Below are 21,133 nucleotides of genomic sequence, written 5' to 3' on the forward strand. Positions count from 1 at the left end.
GGACAAAGAGCATGGAGCCTTAAAGAGTACAGCATCACCCCCAAGCATCATACCCACAACTTCATTAAATATGCAGTTAAAAAAAGCAGAATGCATATGAATATTGAAATGAATAATGTATGGCTTTTGCTTTTGGCCACAGCCAGATCTGAGTTAAACAGGCTTGCTTTCGCTGCAAGTTTCAAGGAACTGAAAGTGTCAATTATCTTATTTCTTTTTATTATTTCAAATGTATGGTATAACTGTATGTTCTACATTAATTTATAATCTATTTAACACCGAGACTAAATGTGTTCAGGCAAAAAACAGAAGGACAATATTTCAATTCAGGGTCATGTAAATAGGGTTTTGTTTTCCTCAAGGCATTCAAACTAATATTCATGCCCTGACACTGCAGACGCATATCAAATATTTTGTGCTCTCTTGCACAAAGCTGTCTCAGCAGTGAGTGCACCACAAAGTTTGCATCCATTTGTTTAATCTAATTTCATTTTAAATACAATATATACAATACAACATTGGAAATGATATGTGTAAAAAAATATATGTCATCTTACAATACAGTACAATTTAGAGAACAATGGAAAGTAAAACAGACACAGGAACAACATATTAACACACTCGCTCCACTTAACAATATACAGCACATGTGAACTCCGAACCTGTAGTAAGGTAGTATCGGTAGGCTCCTACAAACATATCCAGTACAATTTCATTAGCAGAAGCTGAACAATAATTCATAGATCCCGACGTACAAAAGGAGTTGTTTTATCCACTAAAAATGCTTTTATTCATGCACTTTGTACATGCTCCACTGGAAGACGGCTCACATTTCAAATAACTCAGGACCCACAGATCATAGTCACATTTATTACTCTCTCTGAGCATTGAAGATCGGCCATTCATCGTCGACAGCCACCTGGCAACATAACTGTGGCCTTTTTTCTCACGTTAGTCTGTTGATGCTTAATTTTTGTCAACTAGACAAACAGGGAGGGCATTAGCTGTACATACAGGAGGAAAGAACAGGTTAAGTATTAAGTGAAATCCATAACTTGTGATCTTGTGCACGCTGTTCACTGAAGCCCCATCATGGATTGTTTCTAAACATGCTGCCAATAGTAAAAAATGCTGTGTGCAGCAGTTTGTTGACATCCAGTTGAGGAATTTATGCAGCTTTTGTTGTTATCCCCAAGATGTAAATCTGTCCATAAATCTGCAATGGGCAGCTAGTTTTGGCAAGCATCTTATTTTAAAAAAAGATCAGACAGCACTTTCTCCTCCACAAATATCAGCTTCACAACACTGTTGCTCTACTCGGGCACGAGGCGTATCAAAGCCATCCATTACACTTTTAAAACAGTTAACTTGCCCTGCGGTGACATCATGTGTTTATAGCTCATAAGCAGGTAATACTAGGCTGAATTGGCACCGTAGTGTGCATCATAAAGCATACCACACACGCAGCACAACGTGGATTGTGTGATTCGAGCATCATCCATTCAAACAAGATCCCCCTCCAAGGAGCTGATCCATGCAGGTCACGAAATCATTCACCAAAATGAATAACAGCATTTCAAGGGAAATGCTGAGAAAAAACAGTGAGCCACACTGAGTGAGGTGGTGGGCATTTTAATTTCATTTCAGATAGCACACGGGGGATTTGCTGAAGAAGGATTTTGAGGTGGCGGTACAAACCAATCTGTGAAAGGTCTCGATCTGTGACACTGAACAAGACCTTGAGGGAAAACATGGAACAGGTGGCTATCGCAGCAGCTGAACAAAGCTTATCAAAACAGTAGTAGCATGCTTAATGATGATCTGCTTTCACCTCTTGCTCATAAAGAACATGAGTGTTTTGTAAACATTTACCTCTTTATTGCATTGTTGAGTGATTTCAATGAAGAACCTAATCTGCTCACCAACAGATGTAATTGCAGGAACATGGAAAATGCCGTTATGTTTTTTTAAGCATGACTCTGAATTGCTTTGAGCATCATGGTGACGATGAGTTAACAAGTGCAGCATTAATTCTTGCAAATGTTAGCTGTTTAACAACACAGCAAGGTGGGGAATTTGAAAAGGGATCTTCAAAGGAAAGCCAACCATGTTTCCCCAAAGCAGCGGCAGACTCTAAGAACCGAGAGCAAAGATCACAGCGAGGCAGCCATGTAGGAGCAGAAACATTGGAGTTGTGAGAGCGCAACATTGGGGAAAGAACGAATTGAGATCCTATAGCTCCAGGGGAAATGTTGTTTTGCTGGTGTAGAGAGTGAGGCAAACACAGACCAATTTACTAGGGGAAAATTGTGCTGTGGTGGAAAAAAGAGACCTAAGAGCAGACCTGACCCATTCTTCACTGTGCAATCTAATCTCAGCTCTTGGAGAAGATGGGTGAAAACAAACATTGTTCTCCTGTCAGCAGACTGGACAGAACATACAGTGCTAGTAGAAGAGCTCAGCCCACGCAAACATCCACCTCACCCACAACAAAGACAATAATAAAACCAGGAAAAAATATTGGAAACAGACAAACTGGGGGTGACGTGATGAATATTCAAGGCAATAACGACCTCTGATACTTTCCTGGTGAGTTTTCAAGGAGGAAAATAATTAAGGGCCAAATGGGGACATTCTCCGAAAGAAATCCCAGGGCTACACTTTTGCAGACTTAACATCAGTCATGCAAAATTGCTAAAGACACAATAGCATTAATTGGATAGTAGTTTCAAGGAGAACAGTTTCTAAAGAAAAGTAGTCAGACTTAATAACAGCTATCCGTTCCACCTTTTATAAATAACTAGCAGTTAATACCATTTAGAAAAGCAATAATGGTTAAATGTGATGAAATTAACAAACTGTATAAATCGGTACCATGGGGAGAGAGATATGTCTTCTTTCCTTGTTAGCAGCACCTTCGTGAACAGCCTTCAAAAACATTCATAAATGACTGGTTCACTGCATTATTCACTAATACATGTTTGGGTAGGGCTGCGCGATAGGAAAAAATTTAATGATACTAATATTGAATCTGCGATATTTCAAAAGGCTTCAACTTTGTGAACCTTTAATAATGTATTTTCTTTATTCCCAATCACAGTCATTTTAGCCAATAGGATTTTTTGAGGACATATTTCTTTAGAGGACGACATTCGATAAAGTAGTTTGCATTTACTGTAGCAGCAGAACAGAAGATAGACTCATAATAAACTACACTGCCAGTTGTTGTTGTACTGAAGGTTACAACAAACCCAGCAGAGCTCAGTGATGTGTTTAGTAAACATGTAGTTACCACCCTTATCATGTAAAGCAACGTGTATACAACAATGACCTATGAACATCATCATCATATTACTATTTCATGTTGATAAAAGAGAAAATGTATCGCCCAGCCCTTTAAGGATAGCTATCAAAAGCTGATCATTTTAATAAAATAAAGGAGAAACGATATTAAATATGCACGTTCATAGATACGCTGAGGTCAGTTGAACAGTCCTTAAGAATGACTCGGAAGATGCTCCATCAAGGTTACAACTTACAGGTAGAAAAACTATAGATTGTTTTGGCAATCAAAATAAATATTAATAAATACATACAAAATGAATAAATGAACCTGGAAATACATACATTGGTAAATAATAAAATCCTTTGCCTGTATGACATACTAAGAGTCTTTGACTATAGTCCTCATTGGTTGGGGGGTTGTGTAGTCCATAGGCTTATACTTCTAATAATGAGCCACTCTTTCTGACTGGCTGTCACCACGATGCGCACACACTCAATGTCAAAGGCAATCTTGTGGTCTACATCTTGGACCTCGATGTTGCCATTTTTGAATTCCCCTAATGTGATATATGAGGAACACTGTTTGCCTTTTTTAGTCCCAACTAGTTTTTCTCCCACTTCCAGAGCCCCGTGGTGAAGAATGTCATTCTGCCGGTCGTCAGAGCCAGTAGAAATCTTGATTTTACTAATTTTGGTGGATTTGTTGAAGACTATGACAAAGAAGTCTCCAGTGGACGGAGGCTTCCCCCAAAAGTATTCGTCCACGGTGCTATAAGCTTTGGTGGCATCATAGTTTTCAAAGACGTTGATGTTAGTGTAAATGGTGGCAGGAGGGTTGTCGGGAATGTCTATGGAGTCTTCCTCAAAGTCGTCGTCCTTCAGCTTGTTCTCTGCTCCTTTGTAAGACGAGTAGTAGCCCATGTGCTGAAACAGCGAGGGTTTGAATCGGATCACGTCCTTCTGGGCCAGCAGACCTCTGAAGTGGATGAGCAGCCAGTCACAGGGCATTTCCTGGTAGAACATGAGCAGGAAATGAGCCAGACGTGGCAGGTCTCTGGAGTGGTACAGCTTCCCGATGTACCCCAGTTTGGAGAACTCCAGCATCACCCAGTAGGATCCTTCTCTGGAGGTGATCACCTTCTTCAGAGCCGTCAGAAAGTTCCTGGAGCAGCGCACGTCGTCCTCCAACATCATGTAGAAATGAGAGAGGTTCGTGCAGAAGTTGAGCAGGAAAGCGTAATCCACGTTCTGCTTAGAGCGGAAACGGACCCGGTCCTCTGGGTCGTTGTAGTTCCTTTTCAACCCATCCAGAGATGGGTAGTACTCCTCTGGAGCCTGGATCACCAGGAGGCGCCCAGCTATGATGTGGTGAGCAAACTTCCTGGTAATTTCCTGCACCAGGTTCTCACACCAGACCAGGTCAAAGTCTGCCAGGTGAACCACAACCACAATCTCTTTGAGCTCCTCATAACTGGACTGATCAAAGATGGATTTGATTGTCTCCAGAAGGTAGTTTCCCCTTTTTCTTTTGACTGATGACAGACCGATGGTGAGATACTCTGTGGAGAAAATAGGAATCATTCAAATCAAAAAGGGATTATAAAATTAATTGGTGTGTTGAAGAATTTTGGAATGTTAAACTCATAATAATGCACAATAATCTAGATCTCTGATTTGAGTGAGAAAGTTCTTGAGCTCAGTGATTGTAGTGAATGATCTTGACTCCACATTTTAGCTCTACCCTGAGCTTTGAAATGCACATCACAGCAGACTATGTTTTCTCTATTTGACCAACAATCATCATGTGACTACGATTACAGCTCCATACCTCGGTCATAAGAGAGTAACTGGTCCATTTCCAAGTCCATCTGGATCCACATAAGCTACTCAGTGGAGTTTAAGTTGAGTTGAGTTGAATGTAACATCATTTTTCTTTCCGTAAATACGTGTCTGCCAGGATTTTTTTCTGCTTTAATGCAGCTGTGTTGAAAAACAAAACTATTCTGAATTAAGCACTAGAGAAGTGTTTAGTGTCTAATGTTTCATTTTGAGGTAAAGAAGTCTCTGTGGAGCAGTTACGTTTTATTACCGTGCTTTAAATTCCAGTGTCACAGATTTTAAGTTTGAGCTTTTATTGTCAGCTCGTGTTCACAAGTATAACTTACTGTAGTGTAACACGTGAAGATGAGCAATGTAAATTCCTCTTTAAAGAAACATTTAACTTACTCTTGCGGTTCAGTGGGGTTCCAGCGAGATAACGATACGTGACATTAATCGTTCCAGAGAAATTACTGAGGTCTCTAAAGGTGTGAACGTATCTTTCTGAGCTTGGAGGATGGACGGATGTTTCTCTTAGCTGCCTTTTATCCTCTTCCTGAAACACATGGAAAAACAAAACATTATGAACGATACAGAGAAAAATAGGTGCAAGCTCTCGTATCTGCGGCAGGAAATAAAAGTCATCTTGAACTTTCTACTGTGAATAATTCAAATGAAGGGAAACTAGACTTTTGTTTTCTTAAACTTGTCTCTAGCATCCTGTACAAACCTGAGACAACACGTGTTTTGATGTGGCTGAGCTAACAGGCTAACAGCGTTTGGAAACAAAAGGAATGTTAAAATCACTCCAGGCAGTTTGCATAGCTGAGCAAATGGACTTGAGAACAGCACCAGGGGGCTGAAAATGTGAGCTACCTCTTAATAATTTAAATAACAAACACGGATAATGTACTGTGATCACCAAGTTTTGATGGCATCATGAATAAGAAATAAATCATCTGGATGATTTCAACTTGGGTCCATGTTATGAAAATTTAATTATGCCTCCTTTTAAAAACAAGCAATTAGAAAAGTGACAACATGGGTGGAGTGAAAAAATACAGGATCAGATTTGGTTTCAAAAGCATATTTGATTTACATTTGTCGTCAGACTTCAAGAGATACTAAGTGAGCTCTAAAATAATTCACAGGCACGATGTAAATACTAACCAGCACATAGCCGTCTTCAATGTAAAGGTTCAGGAAGAGGAGGAATGTGATGAGGAAGCCGAGGAAGGGAATAGTGGAGCGTTTCCTCAGACACCTCATCTTGTCCAGGGATTTCCACACCAGCCTCATGGCGTACGCAATCTGTGCAGCAATCTGCAGAGGAAGAACGTGAAAGGACATTTTAGGCCAGCTCGCTTTGAGTATTGTTAGCCTGAGGTGTTGCATGTGTATAATTTGCCTTTTTCATCAGGCATTAACAGATTGTGGGGGAATTTGTTTCAGGACAATACCACCATATATGAAGTGATTATCTTCCACTAGTGTCGTAATTATTCTTCAACAGCCTCCTAATGATGTGTGTTACAGACAAGGGAACAGATAATGAGGCTGGTGAAGGTATGGACCAAATCCAATGATTACTAAGTCACATGAGAGGAAAACTAAATGCACTGCAGGACATAAGGGTACAGAGACACCCAACGATGGATTACTGATTAGTTTCAAATTAGTTTCTTTACTAATAACAATGAAACCTGCTGAATTAGTTGAATGCATCTGCATACTGCATCCACGCTGCCAGAAGCTAATAAAGTCAGACACCAAACTGATACTGATTAAACTGACTGATTAAACCTCTTTAACAATTGATCTGTGTCGTGTTTCTCTGATGAAAAGATGGAACAGAGAAATCACACTCAAGTGTATGAAATGCTTACGGTTCAACTTGCATATTCAGTGAGTGAATATGTGAGAAGGTGAAGTGGCATTAACGTACCGTATACTGCTTTCACGTTCACTCACAACAAGGTTGGCAGCTGCTCATGGCTATTGAACACATAAGACTGATTGATGGAGAAACAGCCTGTAAACCAGGAGTAACAGTCTACAGATGTAACAGTGGCGTCTGTCTTTTCTTTGCCAACAATTAGGCATCAGCACTTGCTTTTGTTCCACTGCTGCAAAACCCCCGAGATACCTAATAGAATACAAACTACCTCTAAGCTCAGTTCAATGACCACACACACATCGATCATTCGCACCAGGAGTCGGCCTCACCCGGGATTCAGCTAGTCAATACCTCTTTGAACACACTTGAAAACTGAATTTAACACATCCATCCACCACAGCCTGTTCTGAGTAATTTTCAATTCAGTGCACACTTCAATATGACCAACACGTCCATCCACCAGCAGTAATTATGACGTTTAGAGCTCTCACTTACTGTGCAGCACAATATAGTAATGCTTATTAGATTTGTTATCCTATATAAACTCGTAGTAACTACATCATTGTTTTTATATCATCACCTCAATTATGAATTTGAAGAACACCTGCCACATGATTCATATCAGTAATCTCTACCTTGTACCTCATTCGGTTGCTTTAGATAAGTGTCTGCTAAATGTGAATGGACCATGTTTGTTTGTTTTCTTGAGTTGAATTTGTGTTTTTGTTGTTTCTTAATATTAAAAATTATTTTAAGGTGCATCTGTCCCCCGCAGTTTAATTATTGGCAGCACAGAACTCAACAATATCATCAAATCAACACAAGACTCTAGATGAAGTGGTTCGATTGAATTTGACTGTAACAGATTTGTGGAAACGTTGTGCTGATAATGTGACAACTGTAGAAAAAGGAAAAACAACAAACTGTAAATTTCATTTAATTGATATTCAGTTTTTTTCTTACCCTCGACCTATAAAGAACTCATCTCAGTTTGACATATTTATGTGTTTCTTACTATATTTGTGTACTAACATTGTGTCCATGCAGACAGAAAGTCAGAAGTTGCCTAAACACTACAGTATGTGCAGGTACAGGTATGTGCTGCAGCAGCATAACGCAGAAAGTCAGTTACTCTGACAGTTCATAGTCGGCTGCATCCAGTCCCTGCTGTATGCATGGCATGTTCTGCTGGAGAACGCTTAGAGCGGGATGATGATGAGAACAATTATTAGAGCTACTCTGAAGGAATCTCTGCTGATGTCTACAAGAGTCCTCCTGACACCATGGCTCAGGGAGCTCTTCCTCCTCAGCACCTGCCTCATCTTCTATTGTGAGAACTCAGCAGCAGCTCTTTCCCTTTGCAAAAAACATAAGCTATGTTGAGACGCCTGACCTACAGTTAATGTATTTTTTGTGTGATTCAGTGGGAGAGGTAAAGCTACTTTTCTCCTTCACATTGGGGGAAGTGTTGAGAGCTCAACTCTTAGAGATTCCCAGAGTCTTGGGTGTCTATCGTGATGATACCAGACAATGTGAGGCGCCTCTCTTATTTCAATAATTCAGTATGGGCTCAGAGCAGGAAGAGGATGAGATCCTCATCTTGCCAAAGGCACAGCTGGGAAACATGCTCACTTCTGCTACCCCAGATTTAAGTGTGACTTGGGTGCACAGCAGAACACCTATTTCAGTCTACTGTATATTCTTGGAATAAGCTAGAATGTGGAATAGGTATGTGGGTGATTCACTGCAAGCCATTAACAGGAGGGAGAAGTGTGTGCTGTTGTGTTCATTCTTGTGGCATGAATCCAGAGTGGAAATATAGCAGTGACTAAGTGTGTTTTTAACGGGCGTGTCATCCTGACAGTCACACACTCTGTCAGATGTCCCAAGCACCATTTCAGGACACAGCACACTTCCAGCAGGCTGAGGCTGTTAAATATCCATTATTCACTGTGTGTGAACTGGACCAAATAAACCACAACACTGCCTCTCTGCTCACTTTTGCCCAGCAGCACGTTGTGCACTTAACTCATATCAACTGTCTGTCCCAAACTCCTTCTGAAGGCTGTGCTCCCAGAAAGAGGTTAAATCCCATTAGACGTAAAGGTAACGAAACTGTGAGAAAAGCAGAGTTTGCCAGCTGTGAGGACCTCGCTAATTCAATTAGATTATTATTCTTGTGGTTGGATGTTCAGTTTGGTCAAGCCTTGCAAATTTTAAATCCAATACACTCTGCTATTTGTTTTCATTTTTCACCATTTAAGCAGTAGAGAAATGTCACGCAGTATAATTGTTAGTACAGCTGTTCCCGGAAGAGATGACGTGAAATATGAGCAGAGAGCTTTCAAAAATTCTCCAAGGAAACCATCACCTGGGTGTATCGCATCATGACTAGTGCCTTAGGGCCTGGAAATAGCTCTCAGCTGGAGATCTCCTGTCCATCAATCACTGACGTCACAGCGTGCTGAGAATTATTATGTCGGTGTGCAGAAAGATGAGGACACAAGGGAGTGAAAATGGGAAACAAAGGAACTGGAAAATTACACAGAGAGCTCTGTGAAAACTAGTCTTAAAATGAGGATGAAGAATTTATGTTCTAATGTTACCAAGGAAGACTCATTTAGTGTTTAAATATTTAGTCTTTCAAATATCAGGAAACAGTGAAAAAGAAGTTCATAGAAATCAAAGAATATTCCTTCAGTCACATTAATAAACAAAAAATTAGCAAATCCCACATTTAATGAATAAATAATCAATCATTTAATTGTATCCGCAACAGATGCAGTAAAAAGTAAAAAGAAGGACCTAGATATTTTTGCAATATCCCAGTTTTTCTATGTTCCAGGCAGAAAGTACGTTGGCAAGTTATCTCTGAATTTATCCTCTATGTCCTCCATGTCTCTTGAGCAGCCCATAAGAGATGACTGATCCAGAAATTCTCTTCCTTTCCCCTAGTTCACCCCCCCACACCCGCCTCCCCCCTCTAATGGTGAAATCTGAAAGAGGCAGACTTCAAATGGAAAACAAGGAGCTCCCCAGTGAGGAGAAGGCAATTATGGTCTGACCTGATGTGCAACCTAATGCCAAGAATTCTATATCACACCAAAAAAAAAAAACAAAACCAAACAAAAGGCCTTCCATTTCCTGCACATTCATAATGGCTTGATTGGTGTCGAGTGAAGGCAGTCCTCCTGCATGCTAACAATACCCCCCCTTTTTGTCGAGTGTTGTGAAAGGGGAGTGAAGAGCAGAGTAAATGGGGGAAAAAAACACTGACATGCCACAAACACGAGTGGAGTTCCACAGTAATTTCACATCCCATCATCCCAAGGTTGTTCTTTTAAAGTCATTTCCACAGAAAGTGAAACCACAATGTCGGGCCGGCTTGGAGAGCACGTGGCTTGGCTGAGAAATAATACCTGCAAACCTGAATCAGGAAAAAAATTGGAATCGCTTCTGAAATGTTTGTGTAAAGTATTGGCATAATGAATTCATGCCTCTGAATGCCGGCAAAGAACTGAGAAAGGCAGAATAATGAAGATGAGATTTGAAAATAAAATGTTCTCCTCTGGGAGTCTCAGTACACACAACATTCAGTCTCTCCATGTGTTATTCAGAAATCAAAATAACCTCCTAACAAACACCTTTCTTGCCAGTTTGAATCAACTCTCGACTTTCGATTTAGGCCACGCTGATTTTAAAATGTGAAGCTGCGTTTCTGTAATGGGAAAACCTAGATGGGAAACTCATTGTGAATAAGAAAAGGGGAAAAGATTAATAAAATGGGCAGCAGAAAGCAATTCTCTCACATTTCATCTTGTTATCTGTTTTACATTATTTCCCCTGGGTATTCTGCACCTTGCAGATATACAGCTCTGTGCAAATAATCAATTAAGCCTGCAGATTTGTGGAGATTCAGCAGTTGCTTTGTGTCAGGCCTTCAGCCACTTTCAATGGATTTTCTTTCTCGATAAAAAGCAGAGAGTAACCGAGGCTTTTACTGATAACAAAATTGTGGTGCAGGGCAGAATATTAAATCCCTTTATTATGAAATGGCTGTTTTGTTAATAATTCAAATTGGTAAAACAGTTTACCAATTACTACGTTCTTACAGCCTGCCAGACAAAAGAGTCTGTCATCTCCAAAGCCGCAGTGACCCTAGTAAGACATCCACGCCCCTTATAGAAACATGGAAATGATCTTAATTATTGGGATGCAACGGGGAATTGTGAATGAGGGTGTTATCAATGCACCATGTGGTGAATTAAAACCTGTAAGCTGTGTTACTGAGAGATCTACTTTGTAATTCCTGTGTCACAAAACCCATTCATGTATTCATCAAAGTATAATTTATCTCCACAAAGATAATCCTGCAAAGTCATCACCTTAGTTGTAGTGACAACAGGTACTCTTACTTTGCTGGTCTTATTTCATCTGTAAGCTCACAAGTGTTTTTTTAGATCATAAAAAGGTCCAAGACGTGATGTGCTATACAAGCGCAGACTGCATCAAACCTCGTAGGCCATTTGGCGGCACCAAGGACCCAAGCAGCAGCACCACCCTCCCCCTATTTTCTCCCTGTGCTGGGCCTGTCACCGCTGTCAGCAGCTTGAGCTCACTCACTCTAATGGGAGAAGGAGGTGTTGTGGAGGTGGCAGTAGTGAGGAGGGTGTGTGTGTGCTAAATGTGATGTGCTCCCCATGGACTCACTGTCCAAGTGCAGTGTCCATGTGCCACCACCGACAGCCACCGCTGTCCCCTCTGTGGAACCTCCGGGGAGAAACAAGCAGTCCAGTGACAACGACACCTCCAGCTGTTCCCCGTAAGGAACCGGTATGCAAGACAAGCCTTGGAGCATGAAAAATCCCAAATGGTCTCAGCCCGTCAGGCTCTCTGATACAGGAATATTTCTAATAACTGCAAACAGCCCTTTCTATTCCACACAGCCCCACTGTCCTTGCCTTTAAGCTCACAGAGTGTGAGGACAGAGCCTTGTTCTCATTCCAGCATGTGTTGGAGACATCATCAAAGCTTTACAATTCATCAGCACTACGGCTTTTTAAAATAAAACATTTTCAGCAGCATTGGCACGGGAGGTGAAAGCTACTGAGGAACAGCGTTTCATTCTCATGAAACATTGAGCATGTGTGACCTGTTGATGCTAGCATCAGAGCAATCAAGCATCAAACACAAATGAACAAATGGCCGTGGCCCCTTTCTATACGGCAGTTAAATCCTCCACATCATACAGCCAGGCCATAACTGAAGAGTGACTGTAAAGTGCTTCCTCAGGTCCCTATCTGAGTTCTACTTACCTGGCTGGAGAGAAGAAGGTCTCTTATCTTTTATAGCTGTGAATGGGCAGCCAGTCCCTAACTCCATCAGTGGTGTGAAAGGGAGACTGGATTTGTCATGAAGCACAAACTGATCATTAATCAAAGAGCTTACTGTGGCCATCATAATATACTATAACATACAATACTTCATCACAGAGAACTGCTGAGAGGCTCTCTGACTTTTTGCAACAACATACTTTACTAGAAAGAGTCAATGACACATTCAAAGTGAGAGAGATTAAGGATTTGGTTGATACAGAAGCTTTGTTAGCTGCCACACTTTCAGACTGCCTGGATGTTTACATTTAAGGTCAGAGGGAAATATGAAAGCCTTTTGCCGTTCCAGCTACGGTGAGCATAATGAGGACGGGAGGCGTGAGAAATGATTCATATGCCAGACTCTCCCAGGCCCTTCTAAGTAGTTAGTACTTTGACCCAGATTAGCGCTCTGCCAGAGGTGCACTTGGGAGGGATGGCGATGGAGGACTGTGATACTGCCTGCTTATTTCCACTAGAAAACACACTCGACATATGTACACCCCCCTACACATGCAGACACAAGCATATGGTCTACATTTCTCCCCTGTCCCTTGTGTGGGGTTGTAAAACTGTGGCCAGTGCTGTAAAATATTACCTACATTTAAAACACAAGATGATTAGTATTTGAATATTGTGTAATTGCGTAAGTAATCTCGAGGGCAAAGAGATCCAATTAGTTCTTTGTTCTATCACATTTGGCTAATGGACTGTGTGTCGCCAACTTCAAACTTCCTGAGTGACCTCTGTGTCTGACGTCATGTGTCATAAACATATGCTGCTGCTCCTTGAGGCTGTTTTCTATATTAAAAGCACAGACTCACGTGAATTACCAGACAACAGGCTGTCATCATGTCTTCCCTTAAAAAACTGAAGGGTGACTACAGGCATGAGAGAGGATGAAAGAAAGGAGGAAAGAAAGGCTATTGAAGGAAAGGAAAAGAAAAAATCTCTTCTCCTTCTCGTTCTCTCGTTCTGTCTCCATTTATGAGACAGGAAAAAAAAGGGAAGACTTGGCTTTGCCTTAAAAGCACTTAAAAAGCCAAGGTCACCTCCTGGTCAAATCTGTGAAATGAGAAAATGGCTGAAGGGGCAAGAGGCCGGTGGCAGATAACATGAGAATGCACTATCTCCTCCCTACACATTTAGTGCAAGGGAGGACGGGGCACTGGCAAGCTTTTCAAAAGGCTCCGTGTTGAAATGAGGACTGGAGACACAATAAGATGGCCCCATTTTACCCAGTATGACAGCGCATACATTGAAGTGCTCTTAGGAAATGAGCTTTTTGGTCAAGCAGAGAGTGGACAGCCAAAGAGCTGAATGTGAGCTCACACAACTTGGTTTTGCATCCAATCACTGCAAAATACACAGCAGCCTCCTACGTCTACTACTGTACCTCCATGAATTGTTTGTGCCATTAGAAAAATGCATTAAAACACAATTAATATTCTGCTAATTCAATGACGGTGTGTACTACTATTTCTCACGTACTTATTAGTAGCAATATTTCAACTAATGCCATCAGGTAGCAGTGCTTGGAGGAGTTTCATCAACAACAAACAGGAAAAACAGACTCATATCAAACACATTACTTTTTAGAATTAAATGATCACAAACTGTCTCTATAACCTACTAGCCCACACACTAAAACTGTGATTTGTAATAATAGTTATCATGTCACATACTTTTATTAATCCCATTGGGGTAATTATGGTTGGACAGATGCCAAACGGTACATATCAGTGCTACTACAGGGTTTTGAACCACTAACTCGCAGGTTCGCAGACGACTACCAACTGAGCTGCTGTCGCTCTTAACATGCATCCTGACAATTAAAGCAACATGCAGGAACTCTAGAGGCAAAACACTGATCTGAAATCCAAAACTGTGTTGAATCACTGAGTTGTAAAACCTTCCAGTGCACTGCAAAAGTGTTTACCATTCAAATCAATAAATCAATAATCCATGAAGGATTATACTTCAAAAGTAACCTTTAGAATCCAGGAGATCACACATTCTTTCCACCTGAGCGCAGGGCACTGAGCAACAGTTAGAAATTGAGATGTACAGCATGATACCTCAGTGGAGAAGCCCATGTTTCCCGCTGGCATCTTGAATAGTGGAGTTCTTCTGGAGGCGGCTCACTGCTGAGACATTGACTACCTGCTCCAGTGCTAGACTGATGGGAGAATATCCTATATCCCTGCAACCTCGGAATTCTCCCAAGTCTCCAGCATGAATATTTGATGAGAGATGTGTGGGATGGCCAATAACTAAAAGACATTTATTTCCAATACCCCTGACTGGGCAGCCCTCACTGACTCTCTCCTGTGGTAATCAAAAACAAATGTTTCATAGATGAAAAGGCCCTTTCAAGAGAATGACTGATACCGCCGTAATGCATGTACGGAAGATTAGCTCTGCAGCATGCTGACAATGCATTGGGATTTAAAATCAGATACAGACATGAGACACATTCTTTTTTAAAATCCACTGTCACCACCAACAATATGATAAAGAAAGCCAATTTTTTTTTCTACATCTTGCCTGGTTGTTTTCGTGGAGTCTAGTCTCCCATGAGTCTCCCAGAGCACATGGTGTACATTAATTAGCTATTCTGGGACATAAGTCTGTACTTATTCAACCTTAACGACCCTGTTGTGCCACAGCAACATTACAGAGTGTTCAGCAAATTCCCGCGGTCATCGCTTAGACCTTGAGTTTTCCATCATCAGCCTATTATTTTATAACCTTGGTTATGCAAAAACAATGTGGCATTTGCAATGGCAGAAATGAACTCTTAAATCCTTATAAAACCTGATTCCAATTCCTCGACCTTTTAATGAAGCTGCAGCCTCAGTCGCAGCAGTTTCGTCACTGTGCAGTAGATCAACTGCTACATTTAATTTAATAAAATTCAAAACTAATAAAAATGGAAAATCATCAAAGTTATGGATATTCTGAATTTCTGAAACATTACATTGTTGAATTACCATATCCGTCAGCATCTCGACCAACCCCCTGCAGAGGCATCAATGGTCATTGTGTGCTACTCTACGGGGCAAAAAAGAATTTGTAATTGCATCTTTAACCTCCGTTTGTTCCTGTAAAGCCGCTCTCTGACCACAAATGTGGAGTGTGGTTGTATTGGACCACAACCAGTGTGCAACATAACATGACAGAAAAATATTATCACCCATTTCAATAGATTTATTGTTGCACACGAACACAACAGTGTTGACTCAGTGTCTAAGAAGCTCTTTTCTGTCACTTGTATTGAAAACTGTGGTTGCGGTTTATAGCTATAATCAGATAGAACTAAATGAGGCACCGAACCAACTGTAACACAATTACACTTTAATTAACGAGTGTTTTACTGTTCAGTGACATTTATGCTCAGAGCTAAAGACTAAGACTGACTTCACAAAGATGACATTGTCTAATTTTCCATGTCTGATTCCTTCTTTGTGTCTTCCAGAAAATGAATTAGCAGCAGGTTCAGGGCAAACGTCCTGCAGTCAAGAAATGCTAGTTGCAAATCAACATCTTAATTAATCCATGTTACGGATGTGTTTATAATAACTCTTTTTTTATTTAAAGCCTTCTGCTTGTCTTTTTCTACCATTGATAGATCCTTCATTAACCCTGCTCAGGTTAATGAAGGGTCTTTCTCTGTATCACAGCGCTGTGAAATGATGTCTCTAGTTTTTGGATCTGTAGCCAAAGGGACTGTTTCTTTTGAATAGCGGTTGTCTGCAATTACTCTCAAGGTGGATCTGTTGCTGTCAGTTTGAGATGCTGACAAAGGATGCCCTTTGCCTTTGAAGTACCTCATCTTGCCTCAGGTAAAAGAGTCCATAACTTGGCAAAAAGGAAAACTTTTTGTTTGGTTCCCAGCCTCAGGCAGGCTTTCAAACCAAGTGGGCTCCTCTGATGTTGAAATATACACATTACACATACAAAATAATATGTCAAAGAAAAAAAGAGCGAGCGAATCATCCCTACTCATTTCACAAAACTACAACTGGACTAGTTTATCAAGAGAGTATGCTGTACATTTCCTCCTTGCTTTTGAAATAACAAATCAGAATCCAGTAAAAGGTTGTCTGCCTGCATTATTGATGCCACTGGAGTGAAAGAGGTGGCCAAAAATATGCCTTGCATCCAAATCTTTGCCTGAGAGCATGGGCAGCAAAAACATACACATCCTGTCCATCAGTTTAAGCTCAGATTTATGTGAATGTGTATTATTTATGTCCATGTTTTTTAACACAAAAGAGCTAATGCTAATAAATTGTGAAGGCTTAAACACATCAACTAGATATAACATCTTCACTGAATGTTAGAACTGTGTTTTCAGCGGGTCTCCAAATGTATTCTGCAGACAGAGCCTTTCTCTTTGACCTCCAGAGCAGAGGCTCATGTGTTTATTATTCAGCGTAAGTCGGCACACCAGCCCAGCTCTACCTTTGGCTCATTTCCGAACAATTTTCAAGCTTCCTGTAAAATGAATATGCATTGCCTTTGCAGTGAATCCATTTGCAAGACAGAATGATAATGAAGAGAAAGTGCTTTCAAAAAAACCAATTAATCTCATGTAAAACGGCTGCTCAATGCCTCTAATGAGATGCCATTTTAATAAGCGAGTATGTTGTACAACAAAGCCATTTGGTAAACAGTATTGTTTATTTGTTTGATGACATGCAAGCAATGGAATGGATTGGATTTTGTGAGAAATAAAAACACTTATCAATGTTTTATGCAAAGAAAATTTGCTTTTTTTTGTTGAAATGTGCAGCCAACGGTATGCATGCATAAGTTAATGCACCTCTATATTAACCCCTGAAACTATAAACGTTAATATACAACCACATTAACGTTAAACAGCTACTTAATGAAAAGAACATTTAGGACGCAGAAGCAATCTCAAGTATATGCGATTAATTTTAAAATAACTCAAGAAAATAATGTCTGGCTCCACAGTGGGAAGCTTAACGCAGGCCTGCCCTAATCTGTTTTCTTTGCACCAGAAATCCCCCTTTCAGGGCCTGCTGTTTGGACACATCGGAAGGTGAAGTGGAATGTGGTCGGACTTAGAGCCAGGCTGTGTCAAAGCTCAATGAAAAGTGCCGAGAGATGGATCAAATTTGAGGGGTAATCGGTAGCTTGTAAACAACTCTGCTTTCAGAAGAAAACAAATCTACTTGTTATCGACTCAAAGCCTGTCGACTGCATCTCTGCCTGGTTGAATGTGTTTACTTATTCATCAAGGTGGAGAGGGCCAGTTACTTTCTCAAACTCTGGGTCCCAACCGTTATCATTTTCCTGCTGTCAGACTACAGGGGCAGACACAATTACAGATGCACAATGACCAGTGAGGTGAGCCTTAAGTTTTCCAAGCTTTGTGCTGCCCTCATCAAATATTCATGACCTGCACTGTGTGTGCAGTTTTTGGTCTGTAGAGTTGATGGAGCTTTTTTTCCACCCATGTGCAATCTGTATGTACAGCTGTGTTTGGCGTGAAGGTGTGAAGTGCTCCTACAACTGTCACACGGAACAAAAAGAGATGATGGATGGGTGGAAGGTTTAAAGGTCATGAGGATGTTTTCACATTATCTTATGCCACTGAGCGTTGCTGGTTTGTACCACGTTGTGCTGTCTGACCTGCGTTGGCATTCATGCAGAATGAGAGGCGATAGGGGGGTACTTGGTCAAACAGTGCATTGAAATGAATACATTGAGATTGACTGAAAAGGAGTTTGGGTCTTGCTGAGTAGTCATAAGCAAAACAGGCATACCAATCAGAGGGATGCCTTTGAGTTAGCTTTAAGTTTAGCAAAACGGACCTGGATCTCCAGCTGGATACACTTCCTAGTCTCTATTTCTACATGCTGGAAGATTTGTTTGGAATTGTTTAGACTAGGAAACTGTCAGGTACCATTGTGTCTATGTTCGACAAAGTGAAGCAAGAGAGACACCATGGACATGTTTTGCCCAGATTTGGCACCTTTATGTTAAGTTTTAGCGATAAAAGTGAAGAGTTTTTTTTCTTAACAAGTAATGGATTCTGCAGTTTAAAGTCATTACACTAAACTGTTGATGGTCAGATGCTGACACTTTTGTTGGGTTTGATGGTTTGATGGAGTTTCCATTTGCTTCCAGTCCTTTCACTTTGATAAGTTAATTATGTTGAACGGCTCCTGAGCTACTAATAATAACGATGAACAATAACTTGCTTTTACTATCTTAACCTGCACAAAAAGAGACCCTCTGCCTTTTACTATTTCTATAACACAGTAAAGAATTTTATTTGCCATATGGAGATGAGAGATCTTTTATACTATGTGCAGCTATTTTAAAATTCATTTTAATTCTGTCACAGAAACAATTTATCCTTGGTCCTTTGCCATTATTGTGATACACTGTATTTATATTTGGTTCTGAGAGATTCAAGGCATTCTCATCCAGCTAATAAGCTATCATAGAGAGTCAGCAAGAAATATGACAAATGTTAGTCAAATCTCACTGTAACAGCTTCAAGGAGCTGCAACACTGACAATATCAACCAGCCGACTGTCACATCGCTGCACTTAGTTCCTTGGTCTCCTAGATCTGCAGATAGTTCACTCTCTACACTTGCAGCCTTTAGTGGCCTAATGTTGCTTGACTGGACCTTTCCATCATATATGCATTTTGTAAGTTGTTTTTCATTGCAGTGATGCTGAGTGTCATTGCCTGTCCTTTCACATTTTCTCCCCCTGGAGTGGTGTTTATTTTCTCACCTTGTTTTATTCTCGGCTCATATTGGAGATGCATGGGCAATTATTGCCTTGTGTTCAGGAAGAGTAGCAATGGGCACTGAGCCATGGCTTGCTCGGTATCTCGTTTGTGTCTCGCTGGCATTGAGGTAAACCTCCGACAAACAATATGAGAGACGGTACAGGTCATGATGGATGTTCATGGGAGAGTTCAGTACACTATGTATGATTTATAACAACCCAACAAAAAGTTGCAAACAAATTAAGTTTGCATATAGTACAGTATCAAGATCATTGGGACAAAGGAAATGGATAACAATGATTGTAAGAGTGCACTGAACACTGTCCTTTGCAGTTTCAGATGACCTACCAGAAATGAAATGAGGCTTTACCTTAGTTTTCAAACAGCCATTTTCATTATTATGTCCCACTTCTCAAACTAGGACAGAGTATTTCTCACACTGTACAGTCAAAATTCTTGTGAATTCATAAAGCAGAAAATCACCATCCATCTGACATTTTTCACTGGGGAAATAGTGGCGATAAGTCCTGACTGAGTTGGCATTTGGAAGTTGGACATTTGCGCCTCGGGGACAGGACAGGAGTTTTGGGTTGAGAGTCGAGAGGGAGCAGAGAACAAGTTTTTCTCTTGTGGAGAGGATCCACTTTATCAGTCACAGCTGCTGTGGGGCTGGTCCTGGTGGGCAGAGACATTTGGTGAAACCCCTACATTTCACTCTACACACTGTGCAGTGGGGAGTCTCTCAAAATAGAAGACAATAATATGCATGGTGGACTCTTCAAGGAAGAAATATAACACACCATATGGGAGCCGCAGCATGCAAAATAATGAAACATTGCTTTAGACACAGTTGTCTGATGCGGCTGATAGCTTTCATTCCTGACTCTGACAGCCGCAAAGCTGTCTTTTCTTTGAATGAATCAATTCTGGGTATGCACATACATACAGCTTTGTGGAATGTGGGACTAGATGACATGAAATGATGTGTCTTCCAAAGCTTTCCATTATTCACAATAAAGCTCAAATCTTTTGCAGCAATACAAATGTAAACCTCTGAATTTTCACAGCTTTAACAAGGGTAGTAAATGTCACCATTCCACAACTTATCAGCATAAATAGACAGTGAAATTGCATCTCACTTGTAAGTAGATCTGAGAGGTTGTGAGAAGATAAGACAGGACTCTTCTAGAGTCTGATAATCATACGTTGCTGCCCCACAGCATCTGATGAGGGGGCACTGCATGGAAATTATTTGCTTAGACGTCTACAATACAGCACATTTCTCTTGCGCTTACAGTTAAAAACTTGCAAATAATATACAATTCAACTTTACATTACCATTAACTAACATGGCGCCGATCCTTTCAGCCAAACCTTTGTGCTATTAGTAGTCACACTCTGATTAATGTCACACTTTACTGAACTTTTTTTTGCTCCCATTGACATCTGATGTAATTCATTCTCTCTCCAGTTTGTGCACCCTTCCCCCTCAGATATTAAATTAGACTGACATGAGCTTTGGGTAGACTAAGGAAATGGACATTGATCCAATTAACCCTATGCACAGCCACCTTTCACTACACAGCCCCCTCTCCCCTCACATCTATCCTCCTAGTAAATGATCATAAACTAAACATCTGATGTGTGCGAGGTTTGTCTCCACAAGAGACATTTGCCCACATTCATCATAATCTCAGCACACAGACATAAAAAACAAGTGTTTTCCTTGGTGATATGTAGAAATTATAGTCTTGTCAACAGAAAGGCAGACTGTTCAATTAGATGCTGGGTTGTCTCCTCAGGCAGGCAGCACAGCAACGATCCAATCGGGAGGAGAGCTGACTGGTTAATATGGCTCGTCATGTCTGAGCTCCCTTATCTCTAGCTAATGCCGCTCAACGCCAAAGGCGCCTCACAGCTAACTCATTCCAATTGATTTAGAGAGCACTGAGAACCTGCCCCCTTTGCGAAAGGAAATACC

General features: G+C 40.8%; 1 protein-coding gene across 1 annotated transcript in view; it reads right to left on the reverse strand.

Annotated features, from left to right (window-relative positions):
* Positions 1 to 557: 557 nt before the first annotated feature.
* Positions 558 to 21,133, reverse strand: part of LOC113165360 (alpha-1,3-mannosyl-glycoprotein 4-beta-N-acetylglucosaminyltransferase C) — an 80,945-nt gene continuing 60,369 nt past the window's right edge. Inside the window, exons 5-7 of the mRNA XM_026364781.1 lie at positions 6,274 to 6,426; positions 5,512 to 5,659; positions 558 to 4,844 (exon numbers count right to left, since the gene is read on the reverse strand). Coding sequence (XP_026220566.1) covers positions 3,688 to 4,844; positions 5,512 to 5,659; positions 6,274 to 6,402 — 1,434 coding nt within the window. The 5' untranslated portion in view covers positions 6,403 to 6,426 and the 3' untranslated portion in view covers positions 558 to 3,687. The remainder of the gene's footprint in view (positions 4,845 to 5,511; positions 5,660 to 6,273; positions 6,427 to 21,133) is intronic.

Source organism: Anabas testudineus, chromosome 6 (assembly GCF_900324465.2).
Source record: "Anabas testudineus chromosome 6, fAnaTes1.2, whole genome shotgun sequence".
NCBI classification, from domain to species: domain Eukaryota; kingdom Metazoa; phylum Chordata; class Actinopteri; order Anabantiformes; family Anabantidae; genus Anabas; species Anabas testudineus.